General features: G+C 59.1%; 5 protein-coding genes across 5 annotated transcripts; all 5 read right to left on the bottom strand.

Annotated features, from left to right (window-relative positions):
- Positions 1-1,587: 1,587 nt before the first annotated feature.
- LINJ_17_1590 (conserved hypothetical protein) lies at positions 1,588-2,319 on the bottom strand (the record flags this gene model as incomplete). The annotated part of the gene is made up of 1 exon (XM_001464779.1): positions 1,588-2,319. The coding sequence occupies one exon, from the start codon at positions 2,317-2,319 to the stop codon at positions 1,588-1,590; it is 732 nt and encodes a 243-aa protein (XP_001464816.1).
- Positions 2,320-3,046: 727 nt separating this feature from the next.
- LINJ_17_1580 (ferrochelatase-like protein) lies at positions 3,047-4,204 on the bottom strand (the record flags this gene model as incomplete). Its single annotated transcript, XM_001464778.1, has 1 exon — positions 3,047-4,204. The coding sequence occupies one exon, from the start codon at positions 4,202-4,204 to the stop codon at positions 3,047-3,049; it is 1,158 nt and encodes a 385-aa protein (XP_001464815.1).
- A 3,211-nt stretch (positions 4,205-7,415) lies between these two features.
- On the bottom strand, positions 7,416-8,882 carry LINJ_17_1570 (conserved hypothetical protein; the record flags this gene model as incomplete). The annotated part of the gene is made up of 1 exon (XM_001464777.1): positions 7,416-8,882. The coding sequence occupies one exon, from the start codon at positions 8,880-8,882 to the stop codon at positions 7,416-7,418; it is 1,467 nt and encodes a 488-aa protein (XP_001464814.1).
- A 635-nt stretch (positions 8,883-9,517) lies between these two features.
- Positions 9,518-13,816, bottom strand: LINJ_17_1560 (hypothetical protein, unknown function; the record flags this gene model as incomplete). Its single annotated transcript, XM_001464776.1, has 1 exon — positions 9,518-13,816. One exon carries the CDS (start codon positions 13,814-13,816, stop codon positions 9,518-9,520), a length of 4,299 nt encoding a protein of 1,432 aa, XP_001464813.1.
- A 1,704-nt stretch (positions 13,817-15,520) lies between these two features.
- LINJ_17_1550 (hypothetical protein, unknown function) lies at positions 15,521-17,068 on the bottom strand (the record flags this gene model as incomplete). Its single annotated transcript, XM_001464775.1, has 1 exon — positions 15,521-17,068. One exon carries the CDS (start codon positions 17,066-17,068, stop codon positions 15,521-15,523), a length of 1,548 nt encoding a protein of 515 aa, XP_001464812.1.
- Positions 17,069-17,287: the final 219 nt, after the last annotated feature.

The raw sequence follows: 17,287 nt of genomic DNA, 5'->3' as shown, positions 1-17,287 counted from the left end.
GGCATGGCCGGTCGATGCTTGCATGAGAATACGCAACACCGCACTGAGGCGCTCCCCAGTTGCGGCAGTTGCGGCTGTTGTGTAGACGGTGACAGCCCACGTGCCACTCGCCAAAGTCAAAGGAGCAAAAGGCGTGCGAGGGAACAAAGGGAAAGCTGCAAAGGGCGAGCAGAGCAGAGGGGAAGTTGCAGGGCTGCGATAGGCGTTGAAGAGATGCGGTCAAGCAGCCTTATGGCACGTGAATGCGCATTCCCCTCAGCCGTTGTCTGGCGTTTGTTCGCAAGACAAAAAGAAAATGCATCAGAACACGGTCACGTGCGCCTGTGCGTGCGCGCTCATAGAAGGCCAAGCCCACGAAATGCACGTGGCGTGTGACGGTATATCGCAAGCGCACGTGGGTGCTAAGTGACGCAAATCAGCAACCCAAGACGGCATTGTGGACAGGTCTTCATCTGATTTTCCCCCTTCGTGTTTGTCTGTACGCTGTAGTAGAAAACTATCAGCAGCAGCAGAGAGAGAGAGCAGGTGCCAGTGTCCACTGGAGGTGAATGGCGGGATTAAGCGGTGGTCGGCCTGTGCAGAGAAGCACACAGGCGCGTTGAGAGCTCAGTTTCGTGGCGTGCCGAGACGGTGTTATGGCAAAAGGGACGAGATCTCGCGCACGCACCCTGCACACAGGCAGAGAGGCCACTTCCGTTTACATTTTGCGCACAAGGAAGCAGAAAGTGAATATCAACTTGTCCAGTACAGCTTGCATACCCCACCGGCTTTTGGAGTCAACACACGAGAAGGCCAGAGGACATGAAAGACGCAAAGGAAGTCAGCCAGCAACTTCGCTGCTCGTGCAAGGCGTGTCGCGTTTGTCCACTAGTGAGAGCATAGCACACACGCACACGCTGCTCCAGGCGAAAGAAAGCGAGCAGCTGTTCAAGCCTAAAATGCCTCACGAGGCGTATTGTAACTGCAGCCACTCCTGATATCACGCTCTACAACTGAGCTCACACACCGACACAAACCAGTCCGCCGACGAAGGGGCATAGAAGGCTGGCCGCTTGAGTCATCAGAGCGAGTCCACATTTGCCCCCGTCGCCGCTGAGCAGACAGGCCCACCGCTGTGAACCGGTACTCACCGATAACGGCATGCCCTGCGTGGCCTATTCGAATCTGCCCAGCAGCAAACGCATGCGTGCATGTACACCCGACATCCTTCATCACTGCACGCATCCTGTCCAATGCCGCTTTAGCCTCACGTTTGGTGCATCTGAGTGGAAGCAGAGAGAAAAGAAAGCAGGCGTGCGGGGTGCCCCCGATTTCGGTACGTACAAGAGCATGCGTTCGGGTCACGAGACGCACTCCGCAGACGCGTTGCAGAGCGGCGCGGCGAACCGGGTGTGTGGGTGTAGGTATACGCGTGCATACGCACACGCACTCGTGTGTTCACGCACTAGTGGGTCCTACACGTATGTCACATAATAATAGACTTCCTCGCTGTACCTTACGTGCGGAGACGGATGCACGGCAGACGCCACCGCTTGTTGCCCTGTGTGCTTCGCTTGCCCTGCCCTCGCCCATGCATGCGTTGCAGGATTATGTTCTGTGTGCCGCGTCTACCGCGCTGTCCAGCATCGCCTCATCCAGCAGCTGCTCCTCTTCCATATATGCGTCCAGAGCGTCCTCGAGCTCCTTCTCGGCCGTGTCGTTTCTCTCGGGTGGCTTTGATTGTGCTTGAGGCAAAGAAGCAGTGCTGGCAGGGCACGCCTTGATTCGCAGTCCCTTGGCCATCTTGGCCGCCAGAGCTGTGGAGAAGTCTCCGGTCTTCTTGGGAGGCGGTCGGGTCGGCTTCCCGGGCGTCCGATTCGTTGGGGCCGTCTCCTCCTCTGGTAGGGCAGATGGCGCTGTGGCGTCGAGTAAGGCCTCGTCGAGAAGAATCTCCTCGTCGAAAAACGCTTCTAGGGCGTCGTCCAGCGTGCTGTCTGCCACAGCAGCCGAAGCCGCTGGAGCGGTCGCCTTCGCCTGCGCCTTGGGTGCTGTGCCCACCGGCGCCGCGGCAGAAAAGGAGGGAGTGGCCGAGGCTGCGGCCGAGGATGAAGGCTTATTAGCCACGGAAAGCTTGGAGGCAGGTGTGACCGCCTTTGCTAGGGCCTCGCGAGGCACCTTAGGACGGGCGGTCTTGCAGCAGCGCACCAGTCTTTCAGGCAAAACGTGCAAGCACACACCGAGCAGCACGGCGCAGGCGACGGCCAATGCCAGCTGCAGCGCCACGTACGCGTAAGACGCCGGCGCCAGCGTCACAGGGTCGACAACTTGAAAAAACTCCATTATAACAAGGGCAAAAACAGGCGGAGAAGAGGCGCGGGCAGCGATAGGGGCCGCGTGCGCGTTCTTCCGACGGATACGTGTTGGACCTGCCGGCACGGTGGGAAAGACACAGGGAAGAGAGCGAGAACGGGAGACGGAAGCGAGAAGGCGGAAATATGTGCACATGGACGGAAGCAGAGCAGCAAAAACACGAAAATGGCGAGAGGCAGCAGCAGCGGGGGCCAAAAGCTGTCACGTCGAAAGCCAACCTTGTAGCCAACGATCAGCGGAGAACGAGAGAGAGTGGTAAACCCGAAGCAGAGGCGCACACGACGGAACGGAACGTGAGAGAGAAGTGCGAAGGCAGCGGGTTTCTGTTTCGCCCCTCGATCTTGCGGGCTGCCAGGAATCCGCTCTGCTTTGCGCCTTGCTGGGCTTTCTGCGCGGGATGTGGTGAAGAAGGCGACCGGCGCCGCACCGGCAGTCACTGTCGCTGGTGCGTCACCGTACGGCGATACGGTCAGCCACGCACGCGAACACACCAGAAGAAGGGGGAAGAGAGAGCACAGAAAGTGGTCACGATATGTGGTGACGTGCGTTAAACGTTGCGTGCCTCGATATAACAAGGCAGCGCGTGTAGAGGTCAGCGCGCGTGGGATGATGGATGGAAACCGTGCAGTTGGGCTGCGGCAAGAGAGAGAAGGTCAACAAAGAAGGAGTCCCGCAACAGCGGCGCTGCAGCACCAACTCACGCGCCAACGACGGAGGTGAGCACCTTGACATGGGTGTCGCTGTCGTTGAGGCACGGAACGTAAATGAACTCGCGGCCGCCGCTCTGCTTGAAGACTTCACCAGCCTCCCGCTCGATCTCGTTCAAGGTCTCCACACAGTCCACAGCAAAGCCCGGCGCCATGGCAAAGCAGACATTCGCCTGCTTCGTCAAGAGAGCCGTGTTGCGGTGGGCATCGCTGAAAGCGTGCTTTCTAGGGTCGTGGGGAGGGAGGGGAAAGGCAGTCGCTGCAGCGTTGAGAGTAGGACCAAGCCACGGTTGATTACCAAACTGGGACTGGTAGACATGAACCAGGCAACCGCTTAGGGAGACGCCGGACTCCGCCTCGATGTAGGCCTTGATGGCGGCAGTGGTGGCCTCGCAGCGCTGCGGGTAGTCGTCGTGCTCCTCGACGTAGCGGACAGGGATGCTATGGTACGTGATGATGATACCAATCTCCGGGAGCTGGTCGGAGAGGGCCGACTTCCAGTCCTTGGCGGCGCCGGCCTTTGCGGTGACGTGTGCCTTGATGCTGCTCAAGAGACTCGATCCGAGAGCTTCGACATAGACGGGGTGCTCAGCGTAGTCGCGAATGGTTCGCAAGCTGGGAATGGAGCGGCGCCTTGTATCCGTGTAGAACTTAAACACCTCGTCGTAAATGCTCGCAGATGTCGTGGAGGTGTACTGTGGAAACAACGGGAGAACGACCAACTCGCGGAGCGTGGCAAATTCGTCGTGTAGCGCCTTGAGAGTCGATGGGATGTTCTTGACGCCATAGCGCATTGCGTGACGCGCCACAACGGCGCCGCCTGACGTCTTCTCCACTGACGCCTGCACTTTCGCTGCAAGGCTTTCCGAGTACAACGTCAACGGAGATCCCTCGGTCTTACCATTAATGACCACACCAGAGTCACTTTTGATCCAAATGGCCTTGTACAGCGGAGTGATGCTGCGTGGGCGAAAGGGCAGGATAAAGCCATAGAGGACCGAGTGCCAAAGAAAGCGCGGCACGTCAATGACGCGGCGATCGGAAAGGAACTCGCGCAGGAATCTGCGAACCGCTGGCGCGGTTGGTGCAGTCGTGGTGCCCAAGTTCACCAAGAGGACGGCCTTCGTCGGCCCAGGTGCGCACGACATGTGGCGAAGGAGGGCGAGAAGAAGACGAGAAAGACAAACGAGTCGGAGGAGCGACAACTGCGTGATGATGACTCGATGGATGAATGGATGCGCTATCTGGCAGACGGTGGTGACTCTCTGAGTTGGCAACAGCGAACTAGAGGACGGAGGGCAAGCATAGGCGCGCACCTGCTCGATCAACGAGGTCAATGGGGAAGGGAAGGAGATAAGAGAAACGCAAGGGGGAGAGGGCTGCTACTGCTTCAGGTGACGGGCAGAAGACCGTCAGGCAGAAAGAGGAAGAGTGAGCGGCGGCAGAGTGGCAAGGTATACGATAAGAAGGTGGGTGCAATGCTGGGCTTGACGTGAATGGAAAGTGCTGATCATCTCTTCCTGTCGGCGATAGTCCTCGTTGTTTCCCGGTCACCTTTCGTGTATGCTCGAGGTTTTAAGATGGAGTGTTAGCGCAGGGTAGCCTGGCGAAGATGTGCAGCAGTCATACATTTTCGGCAGGTGCTTTTGAGAGCGAGAAGAGATGCTGTGTTGCGGCGCCGCGACGCCAGAAAGTCGATGAGCAGATAGCGTTGGCTGCGCGCCGTGTGCGGGCGACGACACATTACGAGTAGATTCCTCAGTTGTTTGCCCCGTCGCCATGTGTTTTTTGTGTTCGTGTCTGCTCAGCACGCGTGCAGCAGCGTCGCACTCATTGCTGCTACGAGATCATCAGCTTTTACAGATAAGGGAAAAGAGGTGAGCGACGAAAGGTGCGATGCCGTCCTTGCAGAGATGAGCGACCACCCTTGGGACACATTGACAAGAAATGGGAGCGGCCGAGGAATATGTGAGGCGATTCACCCAAGACAAGGGACAGTATCGGGAGGGAGGGAACCAATTTACGATGTAGCAAAGGAATTCCCCATTGGGCTCAGAGGGAGAACGGCAAACAGAGGACTACCCGGCAATCGGTTCTTGCCATGCCCGCGAGACGGCGAAGTCTTTGGCGAGGGAGCCGACGGGCACGTGAGAGGGGCGTGGAGGGGAGGCGGAGACGAATAAAGCGTTTTCATCTCACATTCAGATTCGAGGAAAGACGTCGAGGGAAACGGGGGGCCGCACTTTGGGTACTTTCCACTCTCATGCGCTGCTGAGCAACTCTTCCTGCGTCCGAACGACGTGACGAAATGCGCACATCGAACGCGACGGAAAGTGGGAGATTCCGCTGCCTTTGCGGCAGAACGTCCCTGTTGCGCGAATGCTGCTGTGCTCCGGCGGCTAGGGGTGGCCCATCACCGCGTGGCTGGCGCGCAGTGGCGAAGAGGCATACTTCATGTAAACAGCCGAATTCGCTCCGCGAGCGCCGCGTTCGCGATGATGCCTTTCCAGCAAGGGCACAACGTAACAGAGACACAAGAAACCGCGTTTCACGGAGCCATAATGTGCGTCGCTCCTCCAGGGCCTACCTCGCTGTACTCCTCAACAGTAACTGTGTGCTGCTGAGGTCGGCTATGCCTTACGCAAAGAGCCGCAGAAACGCAATCGTGAGGCACCCGCTAGCGTGAGTCGTTGAAATTCGGGGGAGAAGGGTACCAAAACGTAGGGGACGCCCTCAAGCATTTTGACGAATGCGGCGGACTGGCACCACCTCACGCGCGCACAATCACTCAGGTGGATGCAAGAGAGGAGCCGTGGCGGCGAGGGGCGCTACATACACAAAAAGGCAAAGACTGGCAGGGAGAAGAGAGCTGCGTACGATGGAAGGGAGATGAGCCGCAGGAAGCGTACGTCGGATGGCAGCGAAGTCATAGACGAGTGGAAGCATCCACGACCGCAGATAGATAGAGCGAGGGGAAGAAGCAGGCCGGGAGAGGAAAAGAGATCGAGCGCCTAACCAGGAACGCGCAGCTCGCAGGCGTTTCAGCGTGGTCGAAGAGGCGAAAATATCTTGACTATCCGTCCCCGTGGCGGCTATCCACCAGCTGTATTCTCTCTGCAGCATCGGGCTCCGGCAGAGACGTTGCACATCACCGGTGGCTCGGCGTGTACCCACTCGCTTCCCCACGTCTACTTCGGCGTCGACTTTCTGCTATAGGCCACGACAACGCAAGCGTGTGGCGAGCTCGGCAGTCGTCGCCGACGCCTTGTCGTGCTGTCTCCGCAATCGCTATCGCCGAGTCGACGCAGAGGAGGTAAGTGTGACTTTGTCTACTTCGGGGCGCCGACAAGGATGAAGAAGATGACCCCAATTGCCCAGGAGGCAATGAAAGAGCCGAAAGCGCGGCTGGTAGCTGCCAAGGTCCTTGCAGCGGCGGCAGCACTGGGAATTGGGGTACACAGTCGCAAGGACGGACTTCGGCGGCGGCCTTCAGGAAAGCTTCGAGCGCATCGCAGCGCACGTAGAAGGACTCATCACGCCACAGGAACGGGCTCTTGCCGTCCACGATGCTCCGTGCCTCATAACGAGTAGGAGATGTTACAGCCATCGAGGCACCTCGTCGAGTCCTTCTACTTCAGCATTCCGTACCGAGACCCGATGTCCCTGAAAGTCCACGCCGATGGACTACGTCGCCACAGTCTTAATGACACGCTGTCGTTGTGCCTGTGCTCACGCCACCTTTCTGCGTTGGACGGTTCCTGTGGGGTTCGTGTTTGCTGTTGTGCGGGTGTCCTGAAAGCGGGGGGCACGCTAGCGGTTTCGTATCCCTTTCACATTGAGCACGAAGTAGAGAGAGGTGGAATCGAGTAGACGGAGAAGAGTAAGCATGTAGGCGGTAGTGCACCACGGGAAGATGCGAAAAGAAAAAAGAAGAGGAGCGCCGTTGCGAATGCGTGTTCGCATTATGCGATGAAGAGGCGGCGGAAGTGCGAGGCAGAGGAGGAGGAGGGGGACTGGCGAAAAGAAAGCCATGCGAGAGTGAACACCGATCCTAGCATGAATACTCGCACGCACCATCACGCGAGAAGGTGCCTCAAGTACGTCTGTGCAGTAGCGGCAGAAGACGCAGCGGAGAATGATTTGAGTTTCGATTGAATGGCGCACGCTAACGGCATCTGCGCAAAAACGAGAAACCGTCCCGCCTCAACGAGTCAAAAAGTTTATTTGTCCGACAGAAACGCCTTCGCGTGTGAGTCGGTGAGCAGAGAGCAACGCTAGCTGGGGCCCGACACCTGTGCAGGTGTCCTTGTTTATATAGCTGCTGGCGACCTTGTCAGGGCAGCAGCAGAGGAGACGGCTCTAGGCTTCGTCGCCCATGCCGTAAAGCAAAACGTCGCGCACCTTTTTCAGCTGGGCGATGGATTGGACGTACATCTCCGTCGTCAGCGCTTGCTCCTCCGCTGTGGCGCTGGCGTCGCGGAACCAGTACTGCTCGAGGCTCCCTATAACCCGCGCCAGGACTTCCCCCTGGCGCAACGTTACCTCTGCCGGTAGCGCAGGTGCATCTTTCGCGTCGACAAGCCGCGGCGCCTTCGCGTGGCGAGAGAGAGGCGACTCACTGTTATTGATGGCGGCTGCGTACAGCATGTCGTCGACGTGCTTCGTGGGAGGGTACTTCATCAGCACCTGCAGTGCCCCTGCAGCGTCAACCGACAGGGCGTCGTGCACACGGCAGAGCATCTGCGCGGCGAAGTACAAGGCGATGCTGTTGTTCAATGCGAATGTAGTCTTCTGCTGCTCAACAATAATGTAGCGCTCGCAGAAAAGTGTAGTCCATATCCGCAACGTTTGCTCAAACGGAAACTCGCGCAAGAAGAGGAGGCGCAGCCAACGCACAAGATACACAACACTTTCAATCCCGTACACGGTGTCCAGCAAGTTCTGCAGCACAGGATCGACGCGCGAGAGCAGGTCCTTCTGCACCCGCTGGCACGCTAATACCACCCCACTCTGTTCTCCATGAGCATTGCTATAGTACCACTTGGCGAGGCACATGCCGCCGTCTTTCTCACTGATGACCCGTCGAAAGAGGGCATACACCGCAGCCGGCAGATCGGCGTAGACCAGCTCGAACAATTCGAAGAAGGCGGCCGAGCGCAGCGCCGGGTGCTCTTGCACAAAACGTTCGCCCAGGACCTTGTCGCGATAACAAGCGTAGTAGAGAAACGCCACAATCTCGTGAAATCCCTGCATGTAGTCCTTGTTCTCCACCAGGCTGTATTTGAGCAGAATATCCGCTACTGTCTCCTTGGCTCGCACGTCGTGAAAGGGAGGGGCATCCCAAGAGAGGCGGCTCATGTCCTTCGCCACCGTCTGCCGCACCATGTCTGCCTGAAACTGCAGCGCGTACGAGCTCTCCGAGGCGGGCGCGAGGGGGTTCACTGTGCACCCATCCCCACTCGTGCTCAACGCAGACAAGGGAGCAACTGCAGAAGGTGGGGGCAACGCATCCTCGCTGTCACTACTCGATTCGCCAAATTTTATGGTTTTTCCAGTTTTGCGTGGTGACTCACGAATAGACTGATCGAGTCGTCGACCTGCATCCTGCCACTGCCGCCGCCATTGCTCGCAAGCGGCTCGGCAGTCGTCAAGCTTCATGTCATCCTCCGCCGGGAGCGGCAGCGTCCCGAGGAAGAAGTGCCAACGCCAACTGAAGAGAGCACCCTCCTCAGCGTGTGGTTTAGCAAAATCCAGCGTGTCGCGAAGTAGCTGCGGCGTGAGTGTCCGTCTTTGGTGCTGTAGCACGAAGAAAGATAAGTCGTTCATTGCGCAGAGGGGATGGGGAGCCCAAGTGGCACTTGGGCCCGTGTTTTAGTGAGTGTGTGCACCAAAGGCAGCCCCACCACTTTCATCACAGTGGTCCGCCGGCTCGTCGTCTGTCGTAGAACTCTGCAGCGCGCATGACGGGGCGTGGTGGCACCGTGGAAAAGAAAGAAAGGCAGGATGAGAGGAAGAGAGAATGGAGACGCTTGCACTCGGCAGTGGTGCGCCTGTGAACAAGAGCGCCCGCACACGCAGGCACAGGCACATGCAGAGCAGAGTTGAAGGCGGGCGCCTGATGAAGGTGAGAACAAGTGCGCGATGCGTCTCGGGCATGCGGCCTTGGGAGAACCAGTCATCGACCACGGGTCCCCGCAAGCGCGCCAGTTCCGCGCGGCATCACCAATGGGCCCCCGGCTACGCAGAATACAGGACTTTCGCAAGACGAGTGGCGCACCACCGTTTCTCCCTACGGCACCGATTTTCACGCTGCGCCTAGTCGCTTCGACTACGCTCAGGTGTTTTGCCTGAGGTTATCATCGGCGTCGCTTCACGCTGGGCGCGGCCAAAACTGTCTGTGAGTGTGATCACACTGTCCTGTGCGCTGATGCTCAAGTACACATTTACATCTGAATAGTGCGTCACGTGGGGCCTCCTCGCCATCCCGTCCCTCGCTGTTTTCCGCTCTGCTCTTCTACGATGTGGGGGGGGAAGACACCGTCCTCGTTGCTCTCGCTGGGGAACGTGTAGAGAAAGACGTTGGAGCTTGGGATGGGCAGCGCGCCCTTGGGCACGAGAGTGTCGTCTCCGTGGACGCGGAGCACGTCGTGGTCTCCAACGCCGTCATATGAAGGCGTGGCAGCCGGCGGCCCAGTGCTAAGCGTGCGCGCGTCGCCAACGGAGGAGTGCGTCAGACGAGACATCTCGTCGCAGTACCGTTGCACCAGCAGTTGGCCATAGTACTCACCAGCGGTGAGGTACATCCGTCTATCGCGCGCGGACGAGCAGGCGCGGTCGTCGTCCAGATCGACCTTGTACTTGCGGTACGCAAAGCCGCGAAGAACGTCTGCGTACCGCAGTCTCAGGTGCTCATCGAGAGGAAGGCGCAGCGAGGAGAGAAATGCCATGAGATCGGCCTTGCTGGAGGTCTCACTGGTAATGCCGTCCGTCAGTGAGGCCGGGAAGCGAGGGAGTAAAGTCAGCAACGTGTCAAAGTCGCACGTGGGCTCGCCGGCGCCGACGCCTCTCTGCCAGGCGCGCCGCACGTCTACAAAAGGCTGAATAACGTCGGTGAAGAGGGGAACCGTGAAGACGACGACGGCCGACGCCAGCATGAGCTGGCTCACAACGAGGCTCTCGATGACGATGAATGAGACAAAAAAGATCACGGCGCTGTAGGTGTGGCCGCACGTGGCGGAGGCATCGCTGTGACACGCGGCGCCGTCAAAGCATGCGTGCATGACAAGGTGCCATTGGTCAAAGGTGCTGCAGTCCAACAGCACCAGCAGTGACCGGATTACGGTGCTGAAGTTGCGCTTTTCGGTCAGGTAGACGCCGTCAGGGGCGATGTCGCCAAGCAGTAGCGTGCCCACCACTGCGTACGCATGGAGGACGAGTAGAGCAAGCGCGCCGGAGCTAAGCAACATTCGAATATGGCGTTTGGCAGGCAGCAGCGCCAGGCCTGTGCTGGCGGCCTTGATCAGCTTCACGAAGATCACCACGGTCACGAAGCGCAGCGATGGCGACGCGACGCCGACGACCATGAGAGCGAAAAGCACCACATCTGCCGCATACGACGCCCGAGTCAGGTACCGCACACCGTAGGCCAACATCCCCAGCAGCACTTCCGCTCCGCACAGCGCTACCGCGACGCAGTCCACCGCCACAATCATGCGTTTCTGCCACAGCGATTCGCCAGCGCGAGTGGCGGCTACAAACCCGCACACAACCACGAGCACGCCTTGCACAACAGCGTCGAAGACGGTGATCGGCAAGTGGGCCGGCTGGGCCGAGAGGATGCGGTGGCACAGTCGGCTCACAGCGGTGGGTAACGGCGGAAGGAGACGCTGCAGTTGCGTCAGGTGGGCAATACACTCGCGCGAAACAACAAATCGGATCTGATGCGGCGTGCGCTGCGCCGTACCCAGAGAGTCCATCACGACGCCCCGCAGCTCAGCAATGAAGACTGCCGCCATTGTACGGACAGCAAAGAAGCGGATGAGCAGTAGCGCGACAATGAAAAAAACGACACAGTAACCGGAATGGTTGTAAGTCGTCATCGTGTGCGTGATCGCCATGGCATCGTCCATGAAATTCCCCCAGTGGTTCACCGTCGTCATGGCAAATACCGAGAGGAGCGCGGGCCCAAAAGCGTCGTAATGGAAACCCGCCCGCACCCACCTCCGCTTCCGCACACTAGTTGTGGGCCCCGTGTACCCCATCACGGTGGTGTTGTAGTCGCCAAAGCAGTCGGCCGAAGTAGTGACGGCGGCATCGCTGCAACGGAAGAGTCCGCCGGCAAACATCTGCATGGCGGTCACTGCAAACGCGACGTAGAGAAAAAATATGAGCGGAGCGACCCTCATCGTACACCGCAAGACCTTCACAAGCTCCACGAACGACTTGTTTGGGCGCTCTTGTGTGGTGAAGAGACGGGGAGTGCGAATAACCCGACCGACACGGAGAGGCGGGTAGGCAACGGCGGCAAGGGCGAGACCGTTAGCGGCGAAATCGACCCAGTTGAGCGGATACCGAAAGTAGGCAGGCATGTACCGTGGGCGTGCTTCCCGGTAGTGATCCTCGCCGTCGCTCCAACCTTGTGTTACGACGCCGTAGGCAAGCCACTTCATAACCATCTCCACGACGAACACCACGAGGCAGACGATGTTGACGAGGTGAAGCGTGCGTTCGGTGTCGGCGTCGAGGTGGCGTCGCTCAAAGAAGAGGGCAACGACGCCGATTGCGACGCACAGTGTGCTGATGAGTGTGTAGAAGGGGGATCCAAGCACGCGCAGCAGCAGGATACGCACGGGATTCATAGGACCGACGAACAGAAAGGCATCCCCGCGTACGCGAAGGCGCTTCTCTGTGGCCAGCTCAGCAGCTTGGCGGCCTGGACGGCGGCGCCGTCGCCACCGATCGGCTGTGGCACCGGCGTCTGGTGACGGCGAGAGGTCCCTGGCGCCATTGCGAGTGTCAACGGCGGCGCCCGCGGCCGTGGTATCATCTTTTTTCAGCGGAGGCAGCAGCAGCAGCGGCGGGAACGCGTTACTGCAGAGCGCGTCCTCGTCGCGGGCCGCGTCGCGTGATCCGAGAATAATAATAGAGCTGCCAACTGCGAAAAGCATCATACGGGAGAAGAGCTGCAGCGAGAGAAAGAACAGCGATCCAGTCGCGATGGTGCCGCCCTCGCTCACCGCGACCATGTAACGCGTCCACATGTCACCTGTGAAGGCGCGAAAGCAAGCGAGCAGCGCGGTCCAGGCGGTGTTGAAGTCTCCGTTTCGGATCGGCGCCGGTGCTGCTCCTGCGTCGTAGGTTCCTGCAAATAGTTGCATGCCCAACAACGCGTACAGCGTAAGTGTCGCGGATGTAAGAAGAAGAAGACTGAGGAGACCTTTGAGGCGGTACTCGTACCGGTAAAGAGGACAGAGGTACTTGGCAACGCGGACGCAGCGGAGCACCCGCACCGCGCCAACAACGCGATAATTAAAGAGTGAGGGAGCGGCCAGCTCCAAAACACCACTCACGGCGGCGAGAAGGTCCGCATAGTTCCAGACATCAACTGACGCCCGCACCAATCCGAACCCCATGAGCCGGAGCACAGCGGGGACGATGAAGAAGACCGCCAGTGACGCAGAAATCGCGTGAAGAAGGCGGGCCGCCGAGTCAGGCGTGGATGTCGATACCACTGCGAGCAGCATGACGCTGCTCACGGAGAGCACCATAAGGAGAATCACAAATGGGAGGCTGTCCACCAGAGACGCCATGAGAGGAAGCAGGGGTGCGCCACCAGCGCCGGTGGTGGTGGTCGCCTCGAGAGCACGCAGCGCTGCCCGAAACCCCAGCACGTGAAGATCGCGCTCAAAGTCGCGCATGTGACGGGGAAATTCACGCGCGACAAGGGTGCCCTCTGCGGGAATGCGCGAGGCGTATAGTGGTGCCTGTTGACCACCGCCGTCGCCACTCAGCGGGTTTTGTCTTCGCACATCCCCCTCCACCTCTCTGCCGTCATCCATGGAGTGCGTGCGCTGGTGCGCGTGCGTCGGTCGTGCTGAGCAGTGCTGTCGCGTCTTCGGCCATGCTGGTAGTGTCTGCACGCCGCAGTCCTGCCGCTGCCGTGCTGCTGGCCCCACCTTCGCAGTAAAGGAGGGCGCGCACCATGTGTCGACCGGCGCGTAGGCGCCGTGCACCACGCTTGTGAGGAGTACGAATAGGAACAGGGAGACGAGGGCGACGACGACGAGGTACAGCGCGGCGCTGGCGCCTTTGACGTTCATGATATCTTCCAGGTTTTCAAACCACATGTCCATCGATGCCACCTTGAACATGAGCAGCAGCGCAGCCCCAGCATTGTCGTACGTGAAGAAGCGATCGCGGTGAGCGTGCGCTATGGCCAGGCACTGCACGGTCACTTCCGCAGAGACGGTGGGACACGAGAAGCCCACGCCGCAGGCCGCCGAGATGTTGCGCAACAGAAAAGGTAGCGTCAGGTTTTCGTACGGGCTAGAGCCGGTGGTATTTGTGATGTAGCAGCGCTGGTGGAGCTCCCCGCCCACCCCCATGACACCGGTGAGCCCCAGGGCCAAGAGGCACAGGCCCAGGGTGATCATCACGTCGAGCAACCGCGGAAAGGCGCGGCAAAGAGGGACCAGCTGCTCCCTCCACCACGGCACAAAAACAAAGAAGCGCAATGGGCGCGCTGCCGCGAAAGCCCGCATCCAGCGGATGTGGAACATCGGAGGAATCACCTGGAGGAGGCCAAAGACGTTTGCCCCGACCTCGACCCAGTTCCACACGCTGCGCAGGAAGCCGTGTGAGCCCCCGAGGAGCCCACCGGCAATGATCTCTGCCACCATGCGCACCCAAAAGAACGCGAGGCAGATTAACTGTAGCGCATACAGAGTAGTGTAAGTGGCAACGCCTAAGTCGTATCGTGGCTGTATCGCCAGCGCCATCGCAGTGCTGAGGCACACGAGGACGACCCAGCTAATCAGCACTGGGCGACTCCCGACGAATCGATAGCAGCCGCGGCGCAGAGCGTTTGCGGGCCCTGGACTGAAAAAAGGAGCTCCGTCATTGCGGGTGACAGCGATTTGAGTCGGTGACCAACTCTGAAAGGTGTCGGCGCAGGAGCTCGCCAGGAGAAGGTACTGCATGAGGCAATGCCGATGATGATGGGCGTCTCCGACAAGGCGACAAGAAGTGGGAAGAGAAGGTGCGCAAGAGCGGTGGGCGTTTGATCGCCCCCCACGGGTAGACACATCGAGAGGTAGAGAATCAGAGGCACGCGTGGCGCCTGTTGAATCAATGGTGACACGTCACCCAGCAAGCAGGAAGATGACGAAGGAAGAACAGAGAGAGGCGAGCAGCTCAACGCATGAATGGAGCGAGACAGCGAGCGGGTGTACATGGGTGTGTGTGTGTGTGCGCGCACGTGTATGTGGGTGGGTGTATTCGTTGCTGTATGCCTCGGAACGTGGTTTTCTAAGAACTTCACGACCTTCGCGAACGCTCACAACGGAGGCACGCGAGCGGGCATCAACGGGTACGCAGCGAGCGCCTTCGATGGCATATGCGCGAGAGAACACGCAGCAGTCCTCTATGGATTTCCTTCGAATCCATCCGCACTGCTTCAAGAATTGCGAGCCGTAGGCGCTCTTCCTGTTGCCTATCGACGGTCTTTTCCGCCTTCCATCACGACTCGTAATTTTTTTTCTCTGCGCTTCTTTTCAGCGGTTGAGCCCCACCCTGAGGAAGAGGCCCCACTCATACCGCACGACGAAGAGAGAGACAAGCACACAGGCAAGCAAAAATACGAAACTCAGCTGAACGCCGCACCCCACCGGCCCTGCCACAGGCCACCCATCGCGTCGTGCGACGCAGCCCTGGACGCACGCCTTCCAGCATTGCGCCGGCTCAGGCATCGGAGAGCACGACCCCCTGCCGCAAGCTCTACCCACCCACCACCCGCCCCACACGTCGCTCCCACACGGCGCCCAGACCTCCCACACGTCGTCGGCACTTGGCCATGTCCGCACCGCAGGCGGTTCGGCATTTGGCAGGGATACAGCAGGAGGAGGGGGGCTGCTCGGCCGCCTTCCACACGGAGAGCTGGGTGCGGGACCCTCAGACGCCACGCACGGAGAGCGGTCTCTGTGTGTGTGTGTGTGTGCCCCCGCCGTCATCATGGGGGGAGAACAAGCGAGCAAAGTTTGACAACGCAGGCAAATGGGGAGGCAGCAGCATCAGGCGCTCAGAGGCGTAGGAGGAGGGAAGCCGACGGAACGACGCGTCCCTCCACAATAAAAGAAAAGCAGAACGAAAACGACAGCAAGCTGGAAAGAGAGAAGCAACAGTGCCGCTCAAGTCACCTGTGGTCTCCTGAGCTCATGAACGCCGTGAGCGATGGCACGAGAAGCGCTCTATAATGGACTTTGCGCTCGCGCATCAGCTGCGGGCACATCCGTTTCTGCAGTCGGGCGCTTGACGGCCTGAGAAGCGCTCCCGTTCCCGGTCTCGCAAAGGATTTTGTCCTGGGCCTTCCGGCGCAGCTGCTCCTTTACAAAGAACAGCATCCCAAGGCTCACTGCGGACACGAGAAGGGTGATGAGGAGAACGTAGAGGCTACTGTCCATAGTTGGCTTGTCTCCGAGAATAAGAGAAAAGACAACCATGCCCGCAAAAGACACGAAGCACATCGAAGCGAGAACGATGGTAGATGATACGGTCTCAGGGCAGGGGTATGTTAGCTCCACCGCCAGCTCCATCACCACTGGCACAATCGGCAGCACCACAAACGCGAGAAACGGGACTAAGATGTAGAAGGCAAGCGTCACCGCGCCCAAATTGGTCGGCGCCTTGGCGACGATAACTACCACGAGTAACAGCGCTGTCGAGATTGCCGCGAGTGTCAGCGCTGTGCATTTGTAGTAATGCGTTCGATCCACAAAGGTGCCTACGAGTGCGCAGTTCGCGGCGCCACCTAGAATGCCAGAGAAGGCGAGAATGCCTGACTTGGTCTCGCTAATGCCGAAGGGTTCTAAGAGCTGCGCCAGTATCCCGGCGACGGCCGTGAAGAAGCCTGTAATCAGACCGAAGGCAACCGTCAGGAGCACAAAGTTTAAGTGCTGAAACTGCGACTTCAGGAACTTGAGCAGCGGCAGTTTGTAGTGTTCCGTGGACGTGAACGAGGGACGGTGCTTGGGCTTGTCGCTTGCGAGAGCCAGCATGAGGAGCAGCACCAACGTGGAAAAGCCGAATTGCGACCCCATCGACGCACCCCACTCCTTCCGAGTGTTATGGTCCGGCAGAAAGATAACGTTCGGTGAGTAGAACATGCCGACCGCCATGCCGGCAAACCCCATCAGCGACGCTACCGCCGTCGCCACTGTTCGCTCATTCGGGGGGAACCAAATGCCGGCGATGAGAGGGGGCAGGCTCAGGAAGAGAATCTGCCCTCCTGCCACGAACACCTGGGCAACGACGAGGAGAGGGTACTTGGGGGCCCAGACGGCAACGAGCTTCAGTACCGAAGCGAGGGCGTTCAGTGCCGCGCCGATGATCATGCCATAGCGCAGACCTACCTTATTGTACACAAAGCAGCCGGGTATCACACCAAGCACGTAGACGATCGGAATAAGAAGGATGAGGAGGTTCACCTCGAGAGCGCTGACGCCGAAGTAAGTTTGTGTCTCGCGAGTGATCGAGGCAAACGCGACGTACTGCACTTGGTTGATGAAGCCAAAGGCAGCGAACAGCGCCACGATGACGAAGCGAAACGGCGTTGCTTTGATGACATCATCCGACTCGCTGCCGTCTCTGCAGTTCTCCGCCACACTGACAGAGTCTGGTAGATGGCTGCCGCCGAACTTCTTTGCATCCTGAATCGAAGGGAATGAGGGCAGCATAGACTCCTGGGCGCCTTCAAGCCCCCTCTCTCGCGTTTGCAGAACATCAGATCCGGTTAGCATCGGTCTTCAAAGCAGCGCAGCCATCAATGCTGGGGGTGAATGGTTGGTTGCTGCTGACGGCGGGTAGAAGTGCGCGTGTTCGAACGAGTGGGGGGTGAGAAATATGGGCGGATGAGAGGAGGGTAGTGGTGAAGTGCTGGAAGAGGGATAGCCACTGTAGACGCGGAGGGGCAGAGAGCAGAAATACTTCAGCAGCCAGCAACGCGGTGACCGTATGGC

This window comes from Leishmania infantum, chromosome 17 (assembly GCF_000002875.2).
Source record: "Leishmania infantum JPCM5 genome chromosome 17".
Taxonomy (NCBI): Eukaryota; Euglenozoa; class Kinetoplastea; order Trypanosomatida; family Trypanosomatidae; genus Leishmania; species Leishmania infantum.
Note: the sequence above shows the minus strand (reverse complement) of the source record. Positions and strands in the feature narration are given on the sequence as shown.